The sequence below is a fragment of the Sander lucioperca genome, chromosome 24, assembly GCF_008315115.2.
Source record: "Sander lucioperca isolate FBNREF2018 chromosome 24, SLUC_FBN_1.2, whole genome shotgun sequence".
In the NCBI taxonomy this organism is placed as follows: Eukaryota; Metazoa; Chordata; class Actinopteri; order Perciformes; family Percidae; genus Sander; species Sander lucioperca.
The window spans coordinates 9,002,663-9,029,957 of record NC_050196.1 but is presented as its reverse complement, the minus strand read 5'-3'; the positions used below and the strand labels follow the sequence as shown (position 1 = coordinate 9,029,957).

At 40.3% G+C, this 27,295-nt stretch overlaps 1 protein-coding gene across 7 annotated transcripts in view; it reads left to right on the top strand.

Annotated features, from left to right (window-relative positions):
- Positions 1-27,295, top strand: part of LOC116044400 (fibroblast growth factor 14-like) — a 75,596-nt gene that overhangs the window by 22,174 nt on the left and 26,127 nt on the right. For 4 of the 7 annotated variants that reach the window (XM_035998412.1, XM_031291531.2, XM_035998411.1 and 1 more), the window contains exon 2: positions 26,190-26,300. In XM_035998412.1, the coding sequence (XP_035854305.1) occupies positions 26,249-26,300 (52 nt within the window). In that variant the 5' untranslated portion in view covers positions 26,190-26,248. Of the gene's footprint in view, positions 1-3,065; positions 3,152-17,595; positions 18,286-26,187; positions 26,301-27,295 lie in introns of those variants that run through there. The other 3 variants (XM_031291527.2, XM_031291526.2, XM_031291530.2) reach the window with 3 other exon arrangements.

Here is a 27,295-nt window from a genome sequence, read left to right as displayed (position 1 = left end):
GTTAAACGCTATTAGCAACTGTGTGGAGCAGGGGTGGGGGTGCAATCACGAAGGTTTGCATCATGTGGATGCGCCGACAGTGTTGTTATCATTACTTAGAATTCCTCATGGGGGCAATAAATACATGGAATACATACAAATTACAGTGCATTACCTTTAGCTATATGTACGAATGGTTCATGAGAACCGGCTGCAATATTAATCTGATTCACTGTCAAAAGTCACTGAAAATATCTTGTTGCGCTTTGTGTACAGTTTGCATTAGCAGTAACAAATTCAACTCAGTTACAGCTGTAGGAGAGCGATCAGTAAACAGGGAGGCTTCCATCAATTTTGTGGATGGAATTATCAGTGACAAAAAAATCAATTCATGTATCAAAAATGGGTATAAATTAAATCAAAACCTTCTAACTTTAAATATAAGATAACTACAGACAGAGTAAGCATAAAATCAACCATGATATAATAAAAACTCACTTTTCTGCAAATCTGAACAGTAGAAACAGCTGAAACTGTGTGAATGGAGTTCCACTGTTGTAAATGGTACCCCCCCCCCCGGCCAGTTCCTCCAGATGAACCAGCAGCATCGGTATCATTCATTGTTAAAAGGAATAAGCAACAATGTTAGTCAATGTCTTGTGTCCCATGTGACATGACCCAGATAGATAGTTTCACCCTTTATAGCCCACATAGGCGTGCATGCCCACACATGCCTGCTCACCTTCTCTGGAGAATTGCCATTAAGGCATTGTACTTTATATTTTATTTAAACATTATAGCAGTGGGGTTCGTGTCAACTCGGATCTGTACAATCTGAAGTGAAATGCCCACACACACGTACGCTACACATTTATGTTTAAATCTATTGTATTTCAATTTAAATCTGTGGATATCTTTTGGATCAAAAATATTCACGTCATGTTTTCCTCAAGCTTGCAACAAAGTAAAATTGTGTGCGTCTCTATGTCATTGTTTCTTAGTTGCGTGCTGTTACATTGTGCTACAAAAGTGATGAGTGGACAAAACAGTGACAGTTATAGTGATGCCTGTCCTCTAAGGTCACATGGAGGGTTTTGGTGCAGTACTCTAATATGCTCTCTGTGTGTGTGTGTGTGTGTGTGTGTGTGTGTGTTTGTGTGTTTGTGTGTAGTCTCATGTACGTCATACTTCACACACTCACAAGCTGTCAACTAGTCACACCAATCACAAACACATACAGTGCAGTCACAAAGGTCATTTATATAATCAGACAAGATAAACTGAACTGAATGAACTTTGCAGGTAAAAAAAAAGCCAAAAATGATCCAGCATTTCTTATGTGATAATCATAGTCTTAAATATAGCTTCTTTTCATGTCTTATACACACTTTAGTACGATTAAGTTTATCACATGTACCATTAAAGATCAAGTTGAGGCTAGCTGGTGAACATAGTGGAACATTTAGCAGCATAAGAGCCAGATATTTCTGTCAGGAGTTGGTGGAGACTGTTTGTACTAACTCTCTATGCTCCATATAGTACTTTAGTGTAGTGTGAAGTGCAGTGTAAATAATCTCACTTAATCAAATTACATACAGGCACAGTGAACTTGGGGCTTTGGGGGCTCCTCAGAGTGTTGGGCTCAGGGCTGTTGCATGCTTTGACCAGTTGGTAATCCAGAAGAAAACTAGTGTTAATATTTACACACAATTATACACAATTAACTATTTCATTTATTTGGTAGAAAGTCCCAATGTAATGTGTTGACAGTGAGGTCTGTGTGCACTATCCAGGAACAGGACTAGTGGCTTTTGAGATTTGTGTGTGTGTGTGTGTGTGTGTGTGTGTGTGTGTGTGTGTGTGTGTGTGTGTGTGTGTGTGTGTGTGTGTGTGTGTGTGTGTGTGTGTGTGTGTGTGTGTGTGTGTGTGTGTGTGTGTATGTAAAGAGTCACAACCTGGTTTATTCAATCTTAAACCTGCTACAACTCTTTTCTGGAGAGAGTGCTCCAAAGTCTTTTTTTTAACATATCTCTGCTGCAAATGTTTCAACCTTGAAACTGCCATCTACCAACTTGTTGCATTTCTGCTTTGAAAGGACAACATTAAGTTAAATGAATGCAGTTATTGAAGAGTGTCAGACAAACAAAAACCCTTATGAGACTGTTGCACTGTTGATTACAGTGTGACTCTGTTCAGCAGTGGAAATGCTGTCATTTTCCAAAACAAAACGAAAACAATGAGCCGAAACAATGAGCAAAAGTGGAAAGGTGAATGAGAGAATGTGTGTTTGGACGGCTCTCGCTCCAGGTTTCTGTCAAAAGAGAGTGAGGGCTGAGTGTTATTTTTCCAAGTGCACTTAAAAAGCAACAGGGCATCAAAGGCTCTGCTTAGAAGTGTTTTTCGCAGACTGAATGATAAGACAGAGAGAAACACTTGACAACATCGCAGTCCCTCTCCTTTCTCTGACAATGTGAAAAGTATTTAATTGGTGGGGCTGGAGATGCTGAATATACACACTGGATCATAATGCTTAAGCATGAAAACAGTTAACCATTCAAAAGAAAAAGTAACTTTAATGTAATATTGGTGTGAAAGCTAAGCGGCTTACATTACAAATGAGCAGGAATCTGCAGATATTTTAGAAATAGTTTTCAGAATGAAAATCTGTCGATCTGCGGACTGTTTTTCTGCTTGGGGTGGAGATGTGTTAATTTATTTGAATTGTTTTTTTTCAAATCTGCGGAAAATTCTGCAGAATTCTGTGTCCGCAGATTCCGTATGGCCCTGCCCGTTCCCACTGAGTGAGTTCCCACTCTGTAGCTTTTTCTTAGCACCTCGTCTCTTTATCTTCGTTCTCCACTTCTTTCCTTTCTACCTCTCCCTCACACACACTTGAGCTGACTTTTAGTCTTCCCTTGTCTGCGTTAACCTTTTGCTTGATGACAGCCTTGCATGATATAATCTCCATATCTGTCCCACTCACTATTTGTGTGTGTTGGCGCGTGTGTCCTCGTCTGAGGCCTCGTTGGGGGACTCCAGGCGATTTAAGAAGTGAATTTTCAGTGTCCAATGGGCAGGTGTGTGTGTGTGTGTGTGTTAGCCATGGACTATGAGTTTATACTGAAGGTAGCAGAGAGAAGAATAAAGGCTGCTTTGGGCAGAACTGACCCAGGTAAGATGCTCTTTACACTGGCAACAGCTGTGTGCATCTATCCTAGAGAGAGACTTAAGAAGAGAATAGAGAGAGAGAGATCACTTAAGAGAAAAAAATATAAGGACTTCCCAGCAATGTCAGTCATGCACTCATCCAAATATACAGTTTTAGGTATCAATTTTGGTTGTATATTTACTTATTTACACTTTTATTTGGCTTCATCATGATTTAAACTCCCCCATGTTATATTCTTTGCAACTTTTCAAAAGTTTGCTTAGAAACATGGGAAATAGAACTTATTTAAAAAACATATATAATTTTAATTTCAATTACGTATATGTTAGGTTCAAATAATTTCATGGGCTGTGTGGGTGAGGCTTAAGACAAAAATAGTCCAGAAATACCACAGATATGACTGACAGGTTTGGGATGGTCAAAAATGATCCTACTGATGCTAAACTAATCCTACCCAGACAGAATTTAGGGTACTTTACAGAATTTAGGGTACTTTCAGGGATTTTAGTGTCAGTTGATGATCAAGTCAGGCGTCACTCTCTTGCCTCTGTCTGGAGGACTGTGTGTGTGTGTGTGTGTGTGTGTGTGTGTGTGTGTGTGTGTGTGTGTGTGTGCGTGTGCGTGTGCGTGCGTGCATCTCCTACAGTATATGTTATTCTCATGTGTGGCTGAATTGCCTTTCCATATATGTATGTGCCAGTCAGTTTCAATCCTCAGTCAAAGAGTACAGTAGTTTTAATCCACCAAATCCTTTAAATCCTTTACTTGTATACTTGTTGAATATTGTATTGGTGGTAATAATGGTAGTATTGTGAATTAAGCATGATGTGGCAAACAACCCCATAAATATTGTCCCACATGGGTCACTGCAGGTGAATATTCACTAGGCAAGCAAATTCTTTTAATAAAAAAACAGCCAAATTTGCAGGTATGTGCAGCCACAGAAGAGCAAGTTGACCAACACATACCACCAGTTCAAGATAAACTTTAGATAGCCAACATGGTCAAATGACAAACAGTCGGATTGGGGGTGTAGGATGGACAGAGGTTAAAACGGCACCAGACCTGCTGACTATTATTATAACTTTTCCAAAATGGCAGTGAAAAGCAAATTCATTGAAGCTGACTTAGACATGTCATAATGAGAATCTAAAAGGCTTCACCTCTGATAAAAATGCTTATGATATTGTGTTTTAATGGTGAACACCAGTAATTAATACTCTCTGCCTAAGTCGCTCCTATGAAAGGAGAAGATTTGGAGCAATTTCCAGCCTTTTTGTCCAAGTTTACATGAATTGTAAACTCTGTCATCTCAAACCCATTAGCCTGTTCTCTCTAAGCCCCTATGGAAGCATTCATAAAAGGGTTAGAAAATCAGTATTTTCATATCCCAGGGTGGGCATGTTGTATTTATGTCTGTATTCCCTCTCAAACCGCAGTTATACCTGTAAAAAGTGTTGCTCTTAGATTTGTATTGTGGCACAGCTTGGATTAGATGCAGTCTTATGTTAGCCTCACAGGCTGAATGGGATCCTCAAATTTACTGTGCTGCTGAAGTGTTGACACTGTCACTGAGAGGGATTACTGTACACGCATGCACATACTGTATACAAGGTGCCTTTAATGCAGCAATGTGGGTAAAGCAGATTAGTGAGAGGTCAGTCTCAGAAATATGTTTTCACCACCCAGAGCAGTTAAGAATGTTGCATTTATACCCTGCCTATTGCCAGAAATCATGACAATACAAAGATCCTTTTCCAAAAATCCACCACCTCATCAGTTATCCTCCTCCTCTGAGAAGTTTTCTCCACAGCAATGTGTGAGGAATAACACAGTTTCCAGGATAAAATAGCTAAATGCATTATTTTGCTCGTACTATAGCTGACTGGAACTGCTAAGATAAGCTTAAGTTCTCGCCCAGCGTGTGCATGACTGTGGGTGGCACTGAAAACATTCCGCTTTGTTAAGTCTTGAATCCTAATGTTTTATCTCTTGTCACACTATCTACCTACGCTCTCTGTTCCTGTTAATCAAAACTAATTGTGTGTCTTAGTCAGTCAGCCGGCCATACACAAGCATTTGAAAGTACTCAGATGGTTGACATATTGTCACTGTTTTTCATGCAGTAACTAGCAAACTAAAACATTTTAAAACCTGTGTCAAAAATATTTTAATCTGTAACAGCAAAGATCAGTGGTATTAAAACCAACTCAAGTGCAACGTCTTTTATATGATGCCAAAATGTTGTGACAGAATTGCCAACACAATCAAATAATGACCCGCCCGAGATGTGACTGACTCATTACAGAGAGGCCAGCAGTTTACAGTGAATTAAACATCTAGAGGCATGAGAATAAAATCCCTGTCACTACTCATTAAAGGGCCAGTACAATGAAAAGTACTGTTGTCAGAGGAGCAGTGGGCTGGGAGTTGTGGTTTAGCTGAGGTTGAAGGAGTGCAGCTGTTGGGGAAACCATTTAATTCTAAGTGCTGTCTGGCTCCAATCACTGCAATGCACTCACACAACCATAGCCGAAGACAGAGTAAATTAATTTGTATTGACAGATGCATTATATTTCTCTGACAATGGTCCAGTCAGTACTCTCCATCTCCAGTACTACACTGCACTAAAGTGATTGTATGATTCACTTGGGACACCGCTGTTAATATCCTGTTCTATTATGACAATGATCATTTTGTAACTTGTAACATGTTTTAGGCTTGGCCGTGCCTGAAACATGCGTGTCACGCAGGCAGTGTGCAAACTCTAACCTGTTAACATGGGAGCCGAAATAAAAAGGACATGCCACGCAGCTGACAGCTCACGCCACGCAGGCAGTGTGCAAGCGGCCTAATAGAAATACAGTGTTGGCACAGTAGTAATTGAATCCAGGTGAAAGCTGCAATTTCATAGATGTCAGCTATCAAATCCAGTCATGATGTGTAGGTTAAGTGGAGACATAATAAAGAGGAGATGAAGTGGTAACTAAAGGGGCAGTCTGCTTGACTGACTGCACAGCGTGATTGATATAGAGAGAATGAGAAAGCATGAAAAGATATTAGCTTTTACAGTAAATAATCCCTTTTATCTTTTTATTTCTTACGTTGTTTGACTTTGTTGACTCTCCTCATGTTATCTTTTAGTTTAAATTCTATAAATTGATGTTTACCCTCTTTTTCTACAAATTCTCAACCATTCAACTTCACAAGTTTATTAAATACTCAAAACTAGCTCAAAACCTAAACAACCGATAATGGTAACAAAAGGTATACGTAAAAAGTCATTGTTAACCTATTTTAACATTTCTAAAATCACAGAATCCAACTTAACTGTAGCCTAACAAATGTAGATGTCTTCCTAAACAGTAGAGCTGTTAACTCTGCTTTAGACTGTGCCATGTTTTTCTCCACCCTCCGCCATTTCCTCCTAGCTTTGACTTTCAGCACCTCCCTAATTCAAAGGATTTCTCTTTTCGGTCTCTGTAGTTATCTCCCCCGCATCCCCACAGTTCCACCCTCTCACTCATCTCCCCCTCTTCCCATCTACCGCTGCAGTTTGTGGCTTTCTGGGGGAAAGATCTGGAGCAATTATGTAACCACTCTGATGCAGAAGTCTTCCAACTGTTCTCAACTGTTATGGCTTTGCGTGGAAATTGTCACTAATGAGTTGAGCCTCCTTCTATACCTGCTCTAGCAGCTGCTTGTGACCTCTGACCTCTTTGTGAAAATCTGAAAATGGAGGGAAATACAATTAAAATAGTGCTTTTAAAATAGCTGTAATCCAGTGCCTACAGTCTTTTTACAGTCGGTCACTCTGGAGAAAAGGCATGACTAACACAAATTGACTTTCACTGTTATTACTATTACACTTCAAAGTACCAATGACACCAGGAATATTAGAATAGCACTTCCTTAGGATATCCCTGTGAAATGTCCCTGAGGCTAAAACCAGGGAGCTTTTAAAAGAGAGATCGATAGTAATATGTGAGGTGTTTAGAGGACCACGGTCCATTAGTCCTGCTGTTGTTGAGAGTCTGACGTACTTAACCTTGGGGTGGAGGCCCATGTGGGGTTGCTTGATATGCAGACAGGAGATAACTTGATACACTGATAATTGATATATTTGAAATTAACTGAGTTCAAATAAACAGTATACTGTCTGTGTAATCTACTTGCGTCATCCTCAATTTTTACTTAAACTGAATTTACAACTATAACAAACTGACATGACAAGCTCTATGACTAAATGTCCCCAAACTGTGAATTGGAACACACATAACCCAGTGTAATGTGGCTGATTTAAAAATCAGACTCAAACAACTGGTTTGTGGGTCACAAACACACAGAGAAATGAACACAGCCAAGCAAGTTAGGTATATTACAGTATATTGATTACTAAAACAATATATTGTATTCCCCAGTAGGAAATAATAGTAGAGGAAAATGTAGATTGATCTCCTGCTTAGCTTGAATGTTGGTCACAGAAAAACTACTCAGATTTGGTCAAAGGTTGAGGGAATAGTGCACCAGAAAAACATTGTTTTTGCATTTTTAAAATAATGCCAATTGACTCATGTCAGTGCCTTGCCTTCAATGAGAATCCAGAAGCCTTAGCACTCAACGCTGCTGACACATCCTTGCATTTCTGGGATCAACAGTTTGATTTTAGCCCAAACATCACCTAGCAATGGCTCTGAATAAATCCTGCAGTGTGTGAGAAGGTGTCAACAGCCAGTCTGAGCTGAGGTTTCTTGTGTTTTAGGAGGTAAAGCAGGCCACTTGTTACATTTTATGCAACTATATGGGAAACAGAGTAAGGGAAAGTAGAATGATGCCAAAACTTAAGTCCTATAAGGTAAAATGGCTCACAAATTAAAAAGGAGTTTTGTCTGGTTTTACTAGGCCTAAGTCTTTCCAGATAATCCGTTTTCTTGTCTTCTTCCTCAGTATCTCTCCAGTCTATCTTCTGTTCTGTCTTGTTGCTAATCAAATCAGCTTCCTAGTCTGTTGGTTTAGTTTTTCTTTAAAACCCTTTTAGGTTCTCTTTATTCAGGAAAGCCTAGTTACACACATCACATTCACACCTGGAAGCTGCCCAGTACAACCAATGTTGAAACAATATTCTTCTTTTAAATGAAAAGTTGAATTTATAAGCAATAAAACATACCGTTACTCAATTCAATTGACTGAGGGGTTACACTGACTGACTGTTATAGCCTTACTTTTATTTTAATTATTTTTTAGGGCTTTTTTACCTTTATTCAATAGTAACAGCAGATAGACAGGAAAGGGAGAGACAGGGGTGATGACACGCAGCAAAGGGCAGCAGATCGGATTCGAACCCATGCCGCTGCACGGGACTCAGCCTACATGGGGCACACACTCTACTAGGTGAGCTAGAGGTTGCCCCGTTATAGCCTTACTTGGTCTGAACTGAGATGATTTTATTTGGATCCCCCACCTCTACAAAAAACCTGAGCAATGCCATTGGTCATCAAATTTGCAGAGCAAGGTCAGAAACCTAGGTGTTCTCTTTGACAGCTCTCTTAATTTTAATAAACAAGTCAGCTCTGTTTGTTAAAGGTAGTTTTTACCAGCTTAGAACAGTAGCTAAGCTGAAATACTTTTTATCTAAGAACGATCTTGAAACAATCATTCGTGCTTTTATTACCTCACGTTTAGACTACTGCAACTCAGGCCTAACCCAATATAATTTAAACAGACTCCAGTTAGTCCAGAATGCTGCTGCAAGACTCCTCACTGGCACCAAAAAGTACAACCACATAACTCCCGTTTTAGCTGAGCTTCATTGGTTGCCAGTGAAATTCAGAATTGATTTTAAAGTTTTACTTTTTGTTTTTAAAGCACTCCATGGTCAAGCCCCTCCGTATATTTCCGATCTCCTGTCCACTTACTCTGCCGCCAGGTCACTTAGGTCCACAACCCAACAACTCCTTGTCATCCCCCAGACTGATCTGTAGTAGCCCCCAAACTCTGGAATTCCCTTCCACCCCATATCAAATCCTGTAGCACAATTGCCAGTTTTAAATCAAACCTGAAGACGCATTTTTACTGTCTTGCTTTTAACTCCCTTTAATTCCTTTTTTTTTTTTTTTTTCAGAGCAATGAACCAAACTCAACTTTTTCTTATCTTTTTGTATTTGCAAATTTTGTTCCATTGTTGTTTTATTCTATGTTACATTATTTGATTTTACCTTTGCCTAACTGCATTCATGGTATCTTGCACACTTGAGTATGTATCTTTAAGGCATACTGTTTCTGCCTTCCCTGCTCTACCTATAAAGCACTTTGGGTCAACTGTTGTTCGTTTAAATGTGCTATACAAATTAAATGACTTGACTTGACAGTATAGCTTGTGGTGGCTAATGTTAGCTAATGATAGCAAACTTTGGACAGTGCTGTCTAACTGATACTACTGTGTCAAATTGCTGACTTTATGACTCTTTGCTTCGCATATTGCTGTTAGGACTCACTTTAAACTAATAATACAAACTCAAACATATCCACTACATTCATTTAGATACAGTAGATAATTAGCAGTAAAAACAAGGTTTACTCTCACCATCCTGACTGACAAACTAGTATGAAAGGAAGAAAAACAATACTGTATGTTTTACTGTCTATCCCTGTGATACACATATCCCTGTGATTTTTTCCGACACCCAGTACATGTAAAGTTGTTCACTGGTCTTTGTGCTGTGAGCAAGAGAGGTGTCGGAAGAAATTCAGAAAAAGAGAGAACTAAGTATAACAGAGAGAGAGAGAGAGAAGGGAGAAAGAGGGGAGGGGGATTCAATACACTAGAGGCAGCAGACAGAGATGTAAGAAAAGATTGAGGGGCTTTGAATGAATAATTTAGTCTCTCCATTCCCTCTCTCCTTCTACCCGCTGAGATGGGGATGTTGCAAAGATAGATGAGGAGAGAAGAGGACAGGAGATGAAAGGAAAACGAGGGGAGAGGGGATAAGATGAGAGCAAAAATCGAGCAGAGATGAAACTAAGAGAGAAGGGGAGACAAGGAAAGGTGATGAGAGGAAAAGAGAGGAGAGGAAGGAGGTGAAACAGAGAGGAGAGTAGACAAGGAAAGGAGATGAGAGAGGGGATGAGAGGAGGGAGGAAATGAGAAGAGAGGAGAGAAGAGGAAAGAAGGAAAGGAGATGAGAGGAGACAAGGAGAGAAAACAGAAGGGCGAGAAAAGAGGCTATTGTTGGTTACTAGCTTGAATGTGTGTGAATATATGCAAGTGTTGTATGAGAGAGAGAGAGAGAGAGAGAGAGAGAGAGAGAATAAAGTCAGAGATGCAGTATGATGAATGTAATTGATGCCAGATGTGTGCGTCTCTGTGTGTTATCCTCTCACCATTCAGCAGGTGCTCTCTCCCTCCGTTCGGAGACCTACCTGCGTCACTAATCACTCGTTACCTTGGTAACAGTGGACTTCCCCGTGTCTGTGCCTCTGTGAGTGTGTGGGCGGGTGTCTGAGCGTGAATTATGACTCATCCTGCTCAGTTCAGAGTGGCTATCCTCACACCTGTCTGGGGAACACCCACCCACATCTGTTACCTCCCTGTCTGTTTCTCTTTTTTTCCACCCTGTCGCTCCATCTCTCGTTTCTCCATCATCATCATCATCTCTTTTTCAACTCTTTTCTCTTCTGCTGCCCAGGCTTACAGATGTTTGGCTGTTTGATTCAATGCATCATACTACACGCATGTTATGTTTATCTGTGTTTGTTCAGAGCAAGAGAGGAACACATTAATTAGCATGAGCAGCCATAGTCACCATGATCAAACAAAGAGCGCCACCTGCAGAGATGCTGTTTGATCGACAAGCAGTCCCTGGGAAAAGTCTAGCTTTCATTGATAAAATGGACAGTATAAATGAAGCCTAATTCTTGTGGGCCATACCTATGACCAATCTCACCAGGTGAATCTGCAGTTCACCATTTTTGGGAAATGATATGTATTTACTTTATTTCTAAGAGTGAGAAGAAAAGATAGAGTCAGGATGTGGTTATTCTGTCTTAGCATAAAAAGATATAAGAAAATACAGTCAAATTTAGAGGTGTTGATAGGCAGCTTTCAGGCTAGCTGTTTTCACCATTCAGTCTATATGCCATGCTAAGCTTAGCACATCCTGACTCTAGTCCAGCTCTGTACCTCACGCACAGATTATTATCAAGCTGCTAGTAAGAAAAGGGAACAATTTCACAAAAGGTCGAACCATTCCTTTAAGCAGTTTGGTGGGATGTTAGGTCTTGTAAAGTTATAAAACTGATCAAGTAACACAAGTATACACTGCCAACTCCTTGTCTTTCAGTGCAGCATCAGAAAACAAAGATCAGAACCAAATAGTCATCTTCATCCTCCCACATGCAACATGTTCAGTACTTCTCTCAAGGTAGTCGAGCAGTTTTGTCGCCAGTACTGTATAATTATTTTTTCTTTCTTTCTTGTCGGTGTAGGCAGCACTCTTTTGTTGGTGTTTGAAAAAAGACAGAGACAAAGACAGTCTTTCACCATCTAAATGCTATTGTTTTTGCTTTGAATAAAAAACAACTATAAGTCTAAAGTCTATAGAGGCTATGGACAAAACATACTCAGCGACCATTCCTGCCCATTTCGCTCAGAGTGCCAAATTGCATGTTGTTTGAAACATTTCTAACCAGGATATGTCTGGTCTCTTAATGGGACATTTTTGGCCTGATGTCACATTAGAGGGGCACTTGAGCACCTTACAGTAAGAGCTGCACTGCTAAACTGAACCCTAATTCTGCACATGAACAAGGTGCTAGTCTTTTCATACTTGCATGAGGAAACTATTTTCACATAACTAAGATCTGTGGCTCAAGGATGGGTCTCTGAACGTTAATATATCCCAGGCAAATGTGATTTTTTTTTTTTTTTTTTTTTTACTGCTTGTAGAGGGCGCTGTTGCCTCTGAGCAGGCCCAGAGAAAAACTGTTTAGACCATAGACATGCACAAAAGCTTGAAATAGAATAGAAAAGAAGAGGAGTGTGTATCTGTCTGTGTTCTTGTGTTCTCTCTAGGAGAGAAGGCTGGACGGCCTTTTTTTTATTAATGCACACTATTGCATATTTCAGTTTACTTTCTTGGTGTGTGTGTGTGTGTGTGTGTGTGTGTGTGTGTGTGTGTGTGTGTGTGTGTGTGTGTGTGTGTGTGTGTGTGTTGCAAACTGTGTACCGTGAAGCAGGCAGATTTGTGATGGGCAGAGGTTTTTGTTTGAGGGGATGGATGGTGGAATAAGTGGATGGAAGAAGGATGGGGTGTGAAGAATTTATCTTTTGAAGTTTAAGAGCTGTGTCCCGCCTTCCTCCAATGTTATAAAAAGCAGCAGAAGAGATGAATTTTAATGTAAATGAAGCTTTGATTTATTCATAGCTCCTTCACTTGGACTGGCCTGGATAACAGTATACACATCCTCCTCTCTTTATCCCTTGTTCTCTGCTGTCTGGGAGAGAGACAAGCAAGGGCGAAGCAGTGTGTCAGCAACATCAAAGACAAAAGAAGGAACGCCTGGGATCCTGTGGAAGTGTCTGGGTTTACCTGCTGAAATTGGACAAAAGATGAATCCAGGGTGACAGACTTTTGAATATACGCCATATTAGGACCAACAAGCAAAAGAAAGTATGTCAGGACGGAAATTGTCAAAACCTATTGGCACATGTCATATTATCAATTCACAAAAACGCCCAAGTCTAATATGCTCTGGTCTGCATTCAGAACTCCATTTGGTTATTATAGCATTTATTTGGACATGTTTTCAGTCATTACACTTTTATTTTGTAGGTGCATGAGTCCCACACTGCTACTGATCATTATGTACCACATACAGTGAACTACCACAGTGTTATTGATGTATTACCAATATTAATACTGTTATCAGTGAACTACTATTGTTGGACTGATGTTCTTAGAGACGCTCTGGTGCCACCTAGTGGGCATGAGGAACGACATACATCATATTTCTGTGACACCTGAGATACACACACACACACACACACACACACACACACACACACACACACACACACACACACACACACACACACACGTTTGTTTCACTATCTTTGTGGGGACCCGTCATTAACATAATGCATTCCCTAGCCCCTTACCCTAACCTTAACCATCACAACTAAATGCCTAACCTTAACCCTTACCCTCACCCTAACCATAACCTAATTCTACCCCTAATCCTACAACCAAGTCTTAACACTCAAACAGCCCTTTAACCTTGTGAGGTCCAGCATTTTGGGCCCCACAAGGCTGTGCAGACCCCACAAGTATACTGTATTCCCCGGTTTTTGGACCCCACGAATATAGTAAAACAAGCACACACACACACACACACACACACACACACACACACACACACACACACACACACACACACACACACACACACACACACACACACCCCCCCCCAATACACACCACAATCATGAACAAATTGACAGACTTGCCTCTCTCTCTTTTTCCCTCTCTCTTCTCTGTGTTGGTAAAACACACACACACACACACACACACACACACACACACACGGAGGTAGAGAAAGACAGTCGCTGCATTTCAATGCCTATACTACTATACTATTTAGTATGACCGTAAAAGATTTAGTATGTCCCAATACAAAAATACCAGGATGTCCTACTGCATTTGGTCGGATTTTACAGTATGCAAACAAGCACGCTTTTCTGGCTATTCTGACTCACAGTCCTTTGCACAGCATATATGAGCAAGAGGGTCAAAGTTCAAGGTGCAGTGTTATGAAGAAATATGTCCCAATTGTATGCACACTGAATGCAACAGTACGTACTTTTTAAGGGCAGCTGCAGCAAGTAAAAAGAAAAAGTATACAATTTGGAAGTCAGCCAGTGTCATAGAGAGGCTGTTCGCTGTCCATGGTGCTGAAATGTTTTGGTTAAAGTTCTGACCTGCTTCTGACATCATGAAGCCTCAAAGCGACATCAGATTATTTTTTAATTGCATATGCTTCACCCACTGCACTCAAGTCCTTTTTGGATCCACAATAACATAGACAGAAATACTTGAAAATGAATAGGACTTTCATTTATTTAGAATAGTTTTTAAACCAATAATTTCCTTTAAAAAGTAACACTAATAAAATACAGTAAATTCAGGCTACAATTAAATACTACTAGTACCAATAATATATTCATTTTACATCTCATTTTATTTTGATATAACTTTTATTGCAAGCCTTTTTGAATGTATCCACACCAGACTAACACACATATAACATCACAATCATAACAGTTGCAATATAGAAACAATCTATATTGGGATCAAAAGGCTTATCTCCTTGGGAAATTGATTGCAATCAGCATATTGAATGACAATCAACCTATTAGACAGTGAGATATCTTATATGCAAAGTTGACATTTGGGACTGACAGTGATGGAAATGGTTCAGCTCTTTGGGCACTTGAAGGTGACATGTACATTTCATGCATATGATGGGGGTTCCACCCTGCCTTTAATAATCCACACAGCCAAAATGGACTGTTCATTATCCATTGAAAGGACAGATAGATTGGAAAAGGTTTTGGGACTTTCTTTGATATGCTTTTCCCCAGAAGAAAGGAAAATTTAATTTCAGTATTCTTTGTGTCCAGATGGGTCCCAGCCCAGCTCCTATTCTAGAGAGCTGGCTGACCTACATGCTGCACTGGAAAGACACATTTATTGGCTTGTGAAATTTAGGCAAAACTTAAATCCGAGCATAACTTAAAAATAATAATACTTTGTCTGACTTTGTCTGCTTGTACATGCTAGTGCTACACCTGATACTGCCCCCACATACTGTTCGAGGGAGGAAATGTAAGTGGTACTCCTGTACAGTGTGTCCTGTAGTATAATCTTACAGCAGTCTCTGAAAGGTATAGGCACGTGTACAGTAGACAAACCAGACATGTGAGGCAGGTAGCCCTCCACTTTATCAGCCTGTCAATCTAGCCCACCTCTTGCATTTTTAAAGCAGAAAGCCTGCCACGAGCTGAATACAGACAGTAGCAGTGTATGGGTAAAGACGGTGAGTGGAGCAGGTTTCATTGTCTGCATTACCTTCTTATTATGAGTTTACATTCTTTACTTGTGTCAGTCTAAAATAAATTATTATGATAGGGATGAAAAATGTTTCACAATTTTGCTGTATCCACAATTAATATGCTCTGTTCCCTAAGACAGGTAAAGTGATAATGTAGAAGGCAGGGTTGTTGCCACGTTTTATTCCCCATCCAGCCACCTGCTACCTTTTTTCTTCTTTATTTTAAATCAGTAAGCTTTACAAGTATGCAAATAAACAGTAATACTTTTAACCAGATATATAAGAAAATATACATAAAAGCAAAAGACAATTAAAATTAAATTAAATTAAAACATAAATGAAATAAAATAAAGTAACACAAAACATGCCAGGGGTCAGCAAAGAATAAATAGAAAATGAATTAAGTGAAAACATTAAATGGTGAGCACAATCTAAGTCTTAATATCTCTTTTGTTTTAAAGTTATTGTCTTAATTTATAGCACCATTCTTTCTTGAAACATGACAGAAAGGAGGTTTTACTTTGGCAAATTTACATTTATAAATGTCAAACTTTGCAAAGAATATAATGAGATTTATGAGAAAATACCAAAGAACACATTTTCCAGTAAAAGTTAAAGTTACAGATAATATTATCAGAGATGAATCTAAATATCTTGCCACAGTTTATGTTAATATTTACACATTTCCAGAACAGATGAGGACAATAGTTTTAGTTTTCAGTTTCAGTATGGGAATCACATAAGGCACATCAAATATCATTTTTGAATTTGACAAAAAAAGGACCTAACCGGGTAACATTAATATTAATGACTTTAAATGAACCTTCTTTAACCTTATTAATCAAAACGATTTTTTGTTGATAGTCCAAACTTTTTTTCCAGCAGAAATTGTTTACATGATTATTCCAATAAGTTATTCCAGGTGAAAAAAAAAACAATATTACATTGATATAGATTGATATAGAGCACTTATATACAGCCCTTAAACGTAACCTAAAAGTATATTTCTATTGTTCCGTATAATAGCAGTACAGTGGAAAATTGTGCTCGTTTTTTAAAGTTAGAAAGACGAATAGGACTCTTTTCAATGTTGTAGTTGCACACTAATAGATATTTGAATCCACCAACTTTAGAGAATATGTGATCAGTATTTCAACTCCACATTGAATTTGGATTTTTAAGAATGGCTTGATCGAATTTCACCTCAAGTTGTTCAAAGTTTTGAAATCCATAAAGGTGAGGCCCCCATTCTGTATTTAATACAAACATTTCTTTTAATGTAAATAGTTTTTGTAAATTTTTCCGTAGACATTTGAAAAGTAGCATGTCTATGTATGTGATTGTTTTATTATCAATATGTAATTAGAGAGCAGCATAGGTATGCCTAGAAATGCTGCTTTTGTAATTAAGGTTCTACATTTCAAAGACAGATCCTTTAGAAGCCACCAGTTCAATTTCCTTTTTGCGGCTGCCCCACACACACACACACACACACACACACACACACACACACACACACACACACACACACACACACACACCTCTTCACCGGCCCGTTAGGAGGATGACAGGTTGTTTTTGGGAGCGCGTGTGTGACTGCTCGCTGGGCTCGTGGCTCCAGCAACGGTGTGAGAGCGCTCGCGCGTTCCAATGTCAAATTACCCAGAACGACAATTACAGGGACATCCGGTCATTACTTTCAAAATAAAAATAGAATATAATTGGTACTTTAAGCTTTGAAACATATTTCTAAGTAAAAATGTTCTACGCCTTTCACGAAGTGTTTGCTGTAGACTTTGAAAGGGAAAAACATGTTTAAAGAAGTTCCACAATACACCCTTTATACAGGAAACTAGGTAAATGTTAAATGAAAACAGACACATTATAAAAGAGGACTAAAAAAATTACACTTAGTGGTCTTTACATAACACAGGATGAAACTGGGATACTGCAGGAGACATTTAGCCATGTAGCTGCCACTGTTAATGATATTTTAAAGCAAATAGGCTATTCCTAGTGTGGCTGATGTAAAAGGGGTGTAATGCACCATTAATTTTACTAGCGCTGAAACTGTTGTATTTCTAGCTAGATAAAACAAAATCTTCATTTTTTTTTTTTAGGTGAAATGATTTTGACCACTTGATGGCAGCAACAGGTAGCAAAATGACAGAAGATCAAAGAAGAATAGACTATAGGAATAGGCCTGTCTGTAAAGTGAGCCATTAATGTGGGCTATATAATCCATTCGAATAACACAAAGCCCATTAAGCTTCACTTTGAAAGTCCAACCGCCCTCTTTCCGGTGATGCTCTGGGTAACTCTCGCTAGTTTCACGCAGCTGGAGCAGCTCGCGGCTGCACGCGCGCCTCGCGCTTCTCTCAGTGGAATACAAACGGACGTTTTCAGAGGAGAGGACAGAATTTTTTTTCTGAGGCATTCTCCTTTTCTCCCTTTTTGTTTGTCTCGCCTGTTGACCATGGGAACAGAAACTGACAAACGAGGTCCGGTAAAATCGGTTGGAGGAGCCGTTCAGTGACAGGTGCTGTTATCTGACTGACAGACACACCGGTGAAACGTGACGAGCAGGTAAACCGCTGTACGTTTCAAATCAATGGCCTGGGGAATAATGACACCAGAAAATATGCTTTAAGGTGAAGTGGTCTTTTTATTTTGGACTGTACCGCGTTGTGGCTGAAGTATGGGGCCGTTATAGCCGCTAACGCGGAGACTGGAGGTTTGTGTCTGGTTTTCTCTGCGCTCCGTCCTCTCCGGTGGACACAACTGAAGAGACTGGAGACACGGACGGAGACGGGGCTGTTTTTGTGTCGGCGGAGACATGGCAGCGGCCATCGCCAGCGGTTTGATCCGGCAGAAGCGACAGGCGAGAGAGCAACACGCCCACCGACCGACTCCTCACCGGCGGCGGAAGAGCCCCGGTAAGAAGCAGGGGCTGTGCAACGGGAACCTGGTCGACATCTTCTCCAAAGTCCGGATATTTGGTTTGAAGAAAAGGAGGCTACGGAGACAAGGTGTGGGGGAAATGGGGGGCGGACAAACGCGCACATGCATGCAGACATTTACATGCACGCAGATATATTGATATGCAGATGTGCGTCCTTCCACACAAATGCAAAAACGCACACACGCTCATACACTTTTACGCGCGGCCACACAACCACCTTAATGCACTCCCTTCTGGTGCACAATCGCGCGCGCTTATACACGCGCACACACCCCAATACACACCACAATACACACCACAATCATGAACAAATTGACAGACTCGCCCCTCTCTCTTTTTCCCCCTCTCTTCTCTGTGTTGGTAAAACACACACACACACACAACACACACTGTCATGTCCTGTAGTGCCTGATGGTTCAGTAGTTTCCAGGTACATCCATTATTGAAGCCACAGATTAGTCTGTCTAGTCTCTCTCTCTCTCTCTCTCTCTCCCTCTGTCTGTCTCTGCATTTCTACCTTGCTCTGTCATTTTCAGCTCATAATTTAGCTCTTATTTTGAAATTACACTTCAATGTAATTCAGATTTTTCTCGTGGAATGAAAAATGAAAAGAAACAGGTTTTTGTTCATGTGGAGGTCAAAAAGTACAAATTTCCACTATTCAGATTGTGTGCCACTCAAATCCAGTTGTTCATTCATTGGGCACATCTTGCCCTCAATGCACAGATAATTGATTAGATATCTCAGTGAATGCAGATTAATGAGAACGTTGTAATTGTGTGCTGTGGTTAGCGTTCAGTAGCAGAGGCGATAAGTGCTGTTGTAATCAATGGATTGTGTGAGAAACCAGCAGGTGCTTGTGAATGGAGGGATGGATGAAGGGAGGAGAGAAGGTGGCAGGAAATGAGAGGAGAGGCAGAGGAAGAGATAGAGGAGAGGTAGGAGTCATGAATTGGTTTTCACCAGTTTGGTCTGGTGAGTGACAGGAATATGTGGGATCTAAGAGCGAAATTCCATAACCCCAATTCATTTTCTTTCCTTTTCTAAACGGGCATTAAAAAATATTTTATTTTATTTTGATATATTTTGCATTCTGATGTGTTGTTTGATGACTGTGTGTGACTACGGAGTGGCTTGTGGGTCCAGAAGAATGACGTTGTCTCCTAAGTATGCAGATTATATGTAAATCATGCTCTCTTTTTGTCACCTTTCTCCCTACCTTACTGTAGATCTTTCCATCCCTTCTTCCAGCTACATTCTACTTTTCCTCTCTTGTTTCCTCCCTTCAGGAGAAACAGACAAACAGCTTCCTCTCCTCTTTCTTATCGTCTTGTTTTTGCCACGTCTTTAGTTCCTCTGCCTTTTTATTCCTCCCTTCTCTTCCTTTTTTCCCTTTTTGTCATCCCTCATTTCTTCTCGTCCTTTTGACCCTTTTTCCTATACCGCTCTTCTTATATCATCCAATTCTCCCTCCCTACCTTAGATCTTTTCATCCTCCTTCCAGCCTTGTTCTCTTCTTTCCTTTTTAGGGAAGAATAGACGACAACAACCTCCTCTCCTCTCACCTTCCTTTTTTCTTTTGCATCCTTTCCTTGTGTATCACCTTCAGTCCCTCTACATTTTTATCTTTCCTTTTTCTCCTTTTTGTCACTCTTCTCCCCTACCTCATTTCTTTCCCTCTTCTCCCCTTCATTTCCCTTCCTCCTCTCCATCCTTATCTTCCCTTCCTACCTTAAATCTTTTCATCCCTTTACATTTTGTGTTTCTCTCCTCTTCTCCCTCTTTTTCCTTTTGTCTCCTCCTCTTCTCATGTCTTTGCTTCAGTTCCTCTGCATTTTATTCCTCCTTTCTCTTCTTCCAATTTTTGTCAGCTTTCTCTCTTACCCTCTTTCTTCTCCCCCTCCTTCTCAGCTCATCACCTTTCTCCAGCCAATCATCCCCACATACCTTAGATATTTTCATCTCTACTTCCAGCATCATTTTTACTTTTTCCTTCTCCCTTCTTCCCTACCTCCCCCATTTCCCTCCATTCGTCTCTCCCAGCTGTGAGAGCTGCTGGTGAAAGCTTGGCAACATCCACAATCTCTGTGCTGTGTGTGTGTGTGTGTGTGTGTGTGTGTGTGTGTGTGTGTGTGTGTGTGCGTGTGCGTGTGAGATTTGCCAACATCCCCTACTGTCTTCCAGAGGTTTTGTGAAGGAGAGACAGACTCAAAATGATCTGCAGCCTTCATTACTTCATTACTCAAAGATGTGGTTCAATACAGCTCAAATTTGCATGCTTTTATCAGGTAGAGTTAGACTGACATGGAGCCAAAATTGGCTTTTTGGAGTGTTCACGGCACTGGTGTGGGAGGATTTTATTCAACAGTATTTAAATCCTGCAGTGAAATCAGCCTCATTTAAGAGCTGCTACTCCACCTAAAACTACTTCATCAGTTTGACTTTGAGTGGAGCATTTGATTATGTCATAATGGACAAGAGTTCCCCGCCAAAGTGAGGAAACACACCACAAAATATTGGCTTTTAGTAGCTTCAATACAAAAAATAAATCATGCAGCCTTTAAAAAAAATCTCATTGGCTAAGACACAACACCAGCCAGGGAAGGTATTCTGGTACATGCTGCCACTGAAATGCACCTGTAATATATCTATATTTTACAGGGTTATATAAGCCAAAAGAAAGACGTTAGTTATAAATATAGTTATAAATACAAAGCTGGGCTGCAAAGTACATCTCCTCTGAGCCACCAGGTCTAATTCAGTAACATTTGACATTATGTTTTACAAATTAACATGTCATAGATGAAATATAAAGAACATGACACATTCTAGACAAAGATAACAGACAATAAATTTCCAGCAGCTTTCTCTGGCCATGCTTCACAAAAACAAGGACGAAGAGATTGAAATGTGACTGATTCTGTCTGCAGTGGGCAGTGTGTGCTGACTTCTGTTGTACTCTGACAGACGGATGCTGGGCAGGTAAACTTTGAATCATAAAGCAGCAAGAAATATCACAGCTGTCAGTTGGAAGGATGTTTTCTTCATGCCTGCAAGGTTGGACTGTCATTTTCATAGGAAAGTGGAAAAACTACTTTTCTCGGAGCTAATTAAAGCTCACAAGCCCTTAAACCACAATTATGTTTCAGTTCCAGGAAGGTTGTGGTGGTGGGTCGGGGGGGTGAAGTATCTACGCGTCGTATCTTCATGTGACGCTAACGAGGAGAATAAGATTAAGTGCTGGTCAGGCACTGCAGCTGAAAAGGGAGCTGAACCACACAGCTGTTTGTTGTTGTGTTGCGCCCTCACCCATGGTCATGCACTCTGCGTAGTGACCGAGAGGATGAAAATATGGATATGTCAAAAATAAGGATTCACTGCTGAGATGAGGAGTTCAGTGATGCGAGAGGACATACAAGTCGAGTTGCTGCTCCTCACATTGAAAGGAACCAGTTGTGCTTTTTCAGGCCCCTGGTAAGGATACTCCAGTGGAACTTGGGCTTAATAAAATACATACAGTAGCTCAATATGTAGCTCTGTGGTTAACACTGTCACCTCTGTTGTCTGTATGTTATCCTGATGGACTGGCTATCTGTACAGGGTGTTCCGTCACCTTTCAATCAATGCATAATAGTAAGCAGATAAGCCATATTAGAGTTTATGTACATTTACTGTGTCTGTCTGAACAATATCTGTATTTTAACATGAAATCCACCCTTTTCAGCACCCTAAAGGTGCTGACACAACAAGGAGATGGTCGGCCATCGGTCCGAGTTGGGACGACTGTGAGCGTCCGTAGCCATAGCTTTGCAGTGTGTCACGCACCGTTGCTACTCATCGACTTTAAACCCTCTTTTTCGGTCGATTCAACAGATGAGATTTGGGGATGTCGGTAAGACATCTGATTGCCTATTCAGCTTAAGCGAATTAGTGCACGAGAAGAAAAAGGGTAGTGAGGAAAGCTAACAAATGACTGTCGAGAGGGCACACACAGAAGGCTTTTTCATCTTCATCTCATCCTTAACTTATCTGATCAATCAAATACACACAGAGCTGTCAAAACTGGCAAACAAATATGTTTGAATGTTCCTTTTAACAAGCTCTGAGAACTGAGCCCCCTAGCAAGCAAGCTACCTAACTATGCAGCGGGCCGGCCACTAAATTAGTAAAACTAACAACCTAATGTTTCATTCACACACCGTTGTCACATTGTAGGAAAGCACATTGCTATTGCCAGACGAGTGACAACTTTATTAGGCTCATTTTCTGTAACAAGTGTAGCATGAAGGCATTGTTGGGTGGAATTAGCAAGCTAGCTAACTAGCCAGCCATCTGCAGCGGTCTGCTCGGTCCCTCCGCCTCCCTACCACAGGGAGACTTCTTTGCCGAGCCTGGGAGATGGACAGTCTGGTTAGCCATCTCCTGGTGTCTGCTGTCGTCTCGGCCGAGAGCCAAGCAGAGGGACCGTAGGCTCTGTGCTGCCGCTGCTGATTCGGGCAAACGCTGTTTTTGTTGGATGTATCATAGCAACTGTTTATATATCCGGTTTCCCTTTTTGAATGACAAATACATTACCGCTGCCTGCTGGCATGGAAAGTTATTTCCTTTCACGCAGGCGCAGATTGTACGTGCTAGTTGGCCGTCGACTGTAGTCGTTTAGGTGTGTTCAAGTGCAACTTTTTGGCCAAGACACAGGCGAAGGATGAAATTGTTGCATTCAGTTGCTACTTGTGAATTCTTCACTTGGGTGCTGTTGTTTAGTGAGATGGTGTATGTGAAAGAATGAGAAAGGTCTTTTAATGCATTGTATGAGACACCCATGTTGATATTTTATACTGTGTTAAACACTGTATTGAGACTCAGACTGGGGCGAATTAACAGACAATATGACATGTCAAATCAGCGTGGCCGCCTGATGGGCTGACTGATTGAATCAGATCACATTTTGATGAAAATATAGCTGTTTGTGTGTGTGTGTGTGTCTGTGTGAAATGGGGGAATACCCTTTCATTGGAACAGTCTGCAATCTCATGCCGTTGCCATGACAACACGAGAATGGGAATTTCCCTAGTAACAGACAGGATGTGGAGATACTGGGAAAGGTAGGAATATCACTTGCTTGAGGGCCAACGGTTGGGCATGTCAGGTTAGAATATGAGTAAATGGATAACTGGATGTTAGATGGATGGATAAACACATAAGTAGATGATGAGTTGATGCTAAGTGGATGCAGCAGGACAGTCCCCTGTTGAGAATTATTGATTTTTCATCTATCACAGCAGGGAGAACACCAACAATAACACTGTCTGATTCTGTAATTGTACTCATAATAGGGCTGGACGTCGATGTGATTAAAAATCGATTCCTGGATAAATGATATCACATAAGATAAATATATCATTTCATGTGTTTGTCTAATCAATTGCAGGATGACCAGTTAAATATACTGGATTAGACTGAGTTGATTGATTAAACCTCTGGTTAGTTGTAATTGGTTGTTTTAGTTATTCTCACTTTAACTCTAAAACAAACTATTTACAAATTTGAGTAAATCTAGGTTGATACAAGATCCATAATATTGGTAATTGGATACATTTGGTTTATTGTCCATAGTCATATGAACATAATAACCAAAACCTTTATTCTCCATATCTCACTTTGAGAAATATGAATGTTTTTCTACAAACCCTGTTTGAAAAATAAATGCGTGGACTTGAAAATTCCCATCGGCTGAGTCACAACACCAGCCAGGAAAGGTACTTGGATATTACATGCTGCCACTGAAATGCACCTGCTGTAATATATCTATATCAGACAGGTATAAGCCAACAGAAAGACAGATTTATAAATGCAAAGCCGGGCTGGAAGGTACACTCTCCCCTGTGCCACTGCATCTATTTTAGTAACATGTTTTATAAATTAACATGTCATAGATGAAATATAAAGGACATGACACGTTTTGGAAAAAGATAAGAGACAATAAATGACATTTCCAGAGGCTTCCTCTGGTAATGCGTCACACAAACAAGGATGGAGAGATTGAAATGTGACTGATTTCCGTTTCTTTGCAGTGGGCAGTGTGTGCTGACTTCTGTTGTACTCTGACAGACGGATGCTGGTCAGGTAAACTTTGAATCATAAAGCAGAAAGAAATATCACAGCTGTCAGATGGAATTATATTTACTTAATGCATAAAAATACAGACTGGACTGTAGGAATAAACAACCTAAATCGTTGTATGGTTTTGAGGATCTGTTGGTTTGTGAACAGGGCTGCAACTATCAAATATTTTCATTATCAATTAGTATGTAATTTATGTGTCAGAAAGAATGAAAAACCATCCATCCTATCCCAAATATATCTTAATTTACATAACTTCATATTCTGATTTCCAATAGCCTTGCGCCCCCATGTGATGTGCGTGTAACTACGCTCCTCCTGGTGGTAGATCCTTTGCTATCATATGTAATAGCCGTCCTTCTAATCTAACTGAGATTTATTATTGGCTGCACCACACAACATGCTACAGTAAGTAGTGTGCTGGGAGTTTTGTCAGTTCGAGTGCTGGCTGCAAGCTTCACCGCTCCTCTTCCCTCCTTCCCCCCTGCTGCACAAGATGGATCCTTCACAAAGATGGAAAACACCCCTGCCTCTCTCTTTCTCTCTCTCACACACTAAAAAATTTGGGTCACTCTTTGCTTTTTTCTTTTCCCTGTGCATTTAAGGTATACCTTTATTCATTCACACTCACACACATATGTTCAAAGGGGATTCCCACACTGCTTTAGCAAGCGCCGACGAAGGTGAAGTCACTGATATTTTATAGAGGGAGAATGGGTGTGGTCACATCACATGTAAGTGTGTGTGAGCGGCCATATTAAATAATCAGTGTCACCAACCAAGGACCTACCAACGTGAGTGTGTTTTTGTTGAAAAAGGGTGCTAATCTGCAGAAGGGGTGATGGAAGTAATGATGATAAAATGGAACAAATGTCTGTCTGTACCTGCACAACCATCCAGATCTTCAGTCTTTTTTCTTTCTATCCTTCTATCAGTCTCTCACTCTCCATCTTTATCTAGTGACTCAGTCGGTCTTTGTCCTTCAGCTCCTTCCCAAACTCTTTGTCAGTTGTAGTTTTAATTATTTTCTTTTTACTTCAGTCGTTTTGTATTTGATGTTGAGATGCAAGAACCAAACTGTGAGAGGCAAAGTGACTGCTGTTTAATTACTGTAAAGCAAGATGGATGAACACTGCATTTAGTCACTAATAATTAGAAAATTAGAATGGGAACAACAGTGATTTTCTTGTGTTTGCTATATTAAATCTGTAATGATGTAAACATCTACATTTCAACCATTGTTGATTTAAGAATTTGTGGCAATAACAATTTTTAATACAGTATAGTTCTCTGCCTTAAGACATTATAGATGATGTGTTTTAGGTGGGGAGAAACCATTAGAGATCCACAGTTATCTTGAGTTTTGTTAAAGGGAATCGTACCTACGAACCAATGTATTGGTCAATAGATAGCTAGTAAACAGAATATGGGTGATACTAAGCCATTACGAAGCTGCTCGACACCATCAAAGTTTCAAAAATAATTTATCTGCGTTATTGAAATGGAACGATGACCACAAAGGAAAGATTAGTCCAAGAATCCTGTAGTGGATTGGATGTGCCTGACTAGTCTCTGCACATGAAATCCCTCAGGATGCATAGGGTCGCATGCGGTCACGTTGTTCTTTAATGGCAAACTGTAGTGTATCTCAAACGTGCCCTGAGGATTTGTGTGAAAATTGATTTGTGGGGATGAATTTGTAGATAAATCCTTTTGTTGAAGCTGAAAAAAATTAATACCAATTTTGCCTCATTTTATTCTTTAACTTGTTCTGAAGGGCTGTACTTATTTGATGATACATTCTTCTCAATTATTATTTCCTGTGTCTTTGTCTGTGTCTATGTTGTGTAGAACCACAGCTGAAGGGCATAGTGACCAGGTTGTTCTGCAGGCAGGGCTTCTATCTCCAGATGGGCCAGGATGGAAGTATGGACGGGACCAAAGACGACAGCACCAACTCCTGTAAGCAGACACGCACGCATGCACACACGCACACACACACACACACACACACACACACACACACACACACACACACCACAATCAGGTGTACCAATATATTACAGTACATTTGGGGAAATCTATACATTTGGCAGAGAATATGCCAAGAGTTGCTAGATGTGTGTAAGAGTTCCATTGTGATTTTTCTTTACAATGCAAGAATGTAGTGCAGTGCAGCAAGTACCTGAAAAGGAAAGAGAGAGAAAATCGGTGCTCAAACCCAAAGTTTCATCATAGCAAAAGAGAAGACATGTAAGTCTCTCTCAAGGGCAAATAGTTATTTAGAGATCTCATCTGATTTGATGAAATTTGAGAGATACCTTTTTTTTCTCTGTGAGAAGAAGAGACCAGCAGGAAACATTTAATGAATCCTAGTTATTATCGAGATAATTAAAATGTTAAAGTAGGGTCAAGTTCCTCCATTTACAAGGAAATTTCAGAGAGCACACCAAGGTAGACTGAAAGTGGCAAGTGGCTGCTCAGAGAATTTAGTTTTATAAGGCCTAGTTTATTAGACCTCTGCACCCAACACTGCCCTCAGGGAGAAGCTGCAGATGGATGGCTTACTGATTAATGTAGCCATTGCTATATTCTGATGTGCTAGGCTGAGAGAAAATGAAACGCTAATCAGTAAACACCACAGCGGGCGACTCACTGGTCCAAAGTGTCCTTTCCACATTGTTGGAAACTGCGGTTTACTGGTTACTCTCTGCTGTCTGCATGTTGCAGCGATGTCCCACTTGTTTACTATGATTTTCTTTTCTTTGGCAAATGTCTTTACATCACCATTATTTAAATGTCTGCCACAGCTCTGTGTGTAGATCAAACAGAATATACTACAGCTCACACTTGTTGCCAAGCTACATTTTTCATTTGTCAGTTTTTGGCTGAGCCGTGTTCAGCAGAGGAGAGACATCAGTGACATTTCCTGCAGCATTTAAAAGGAAGGTTGTTAC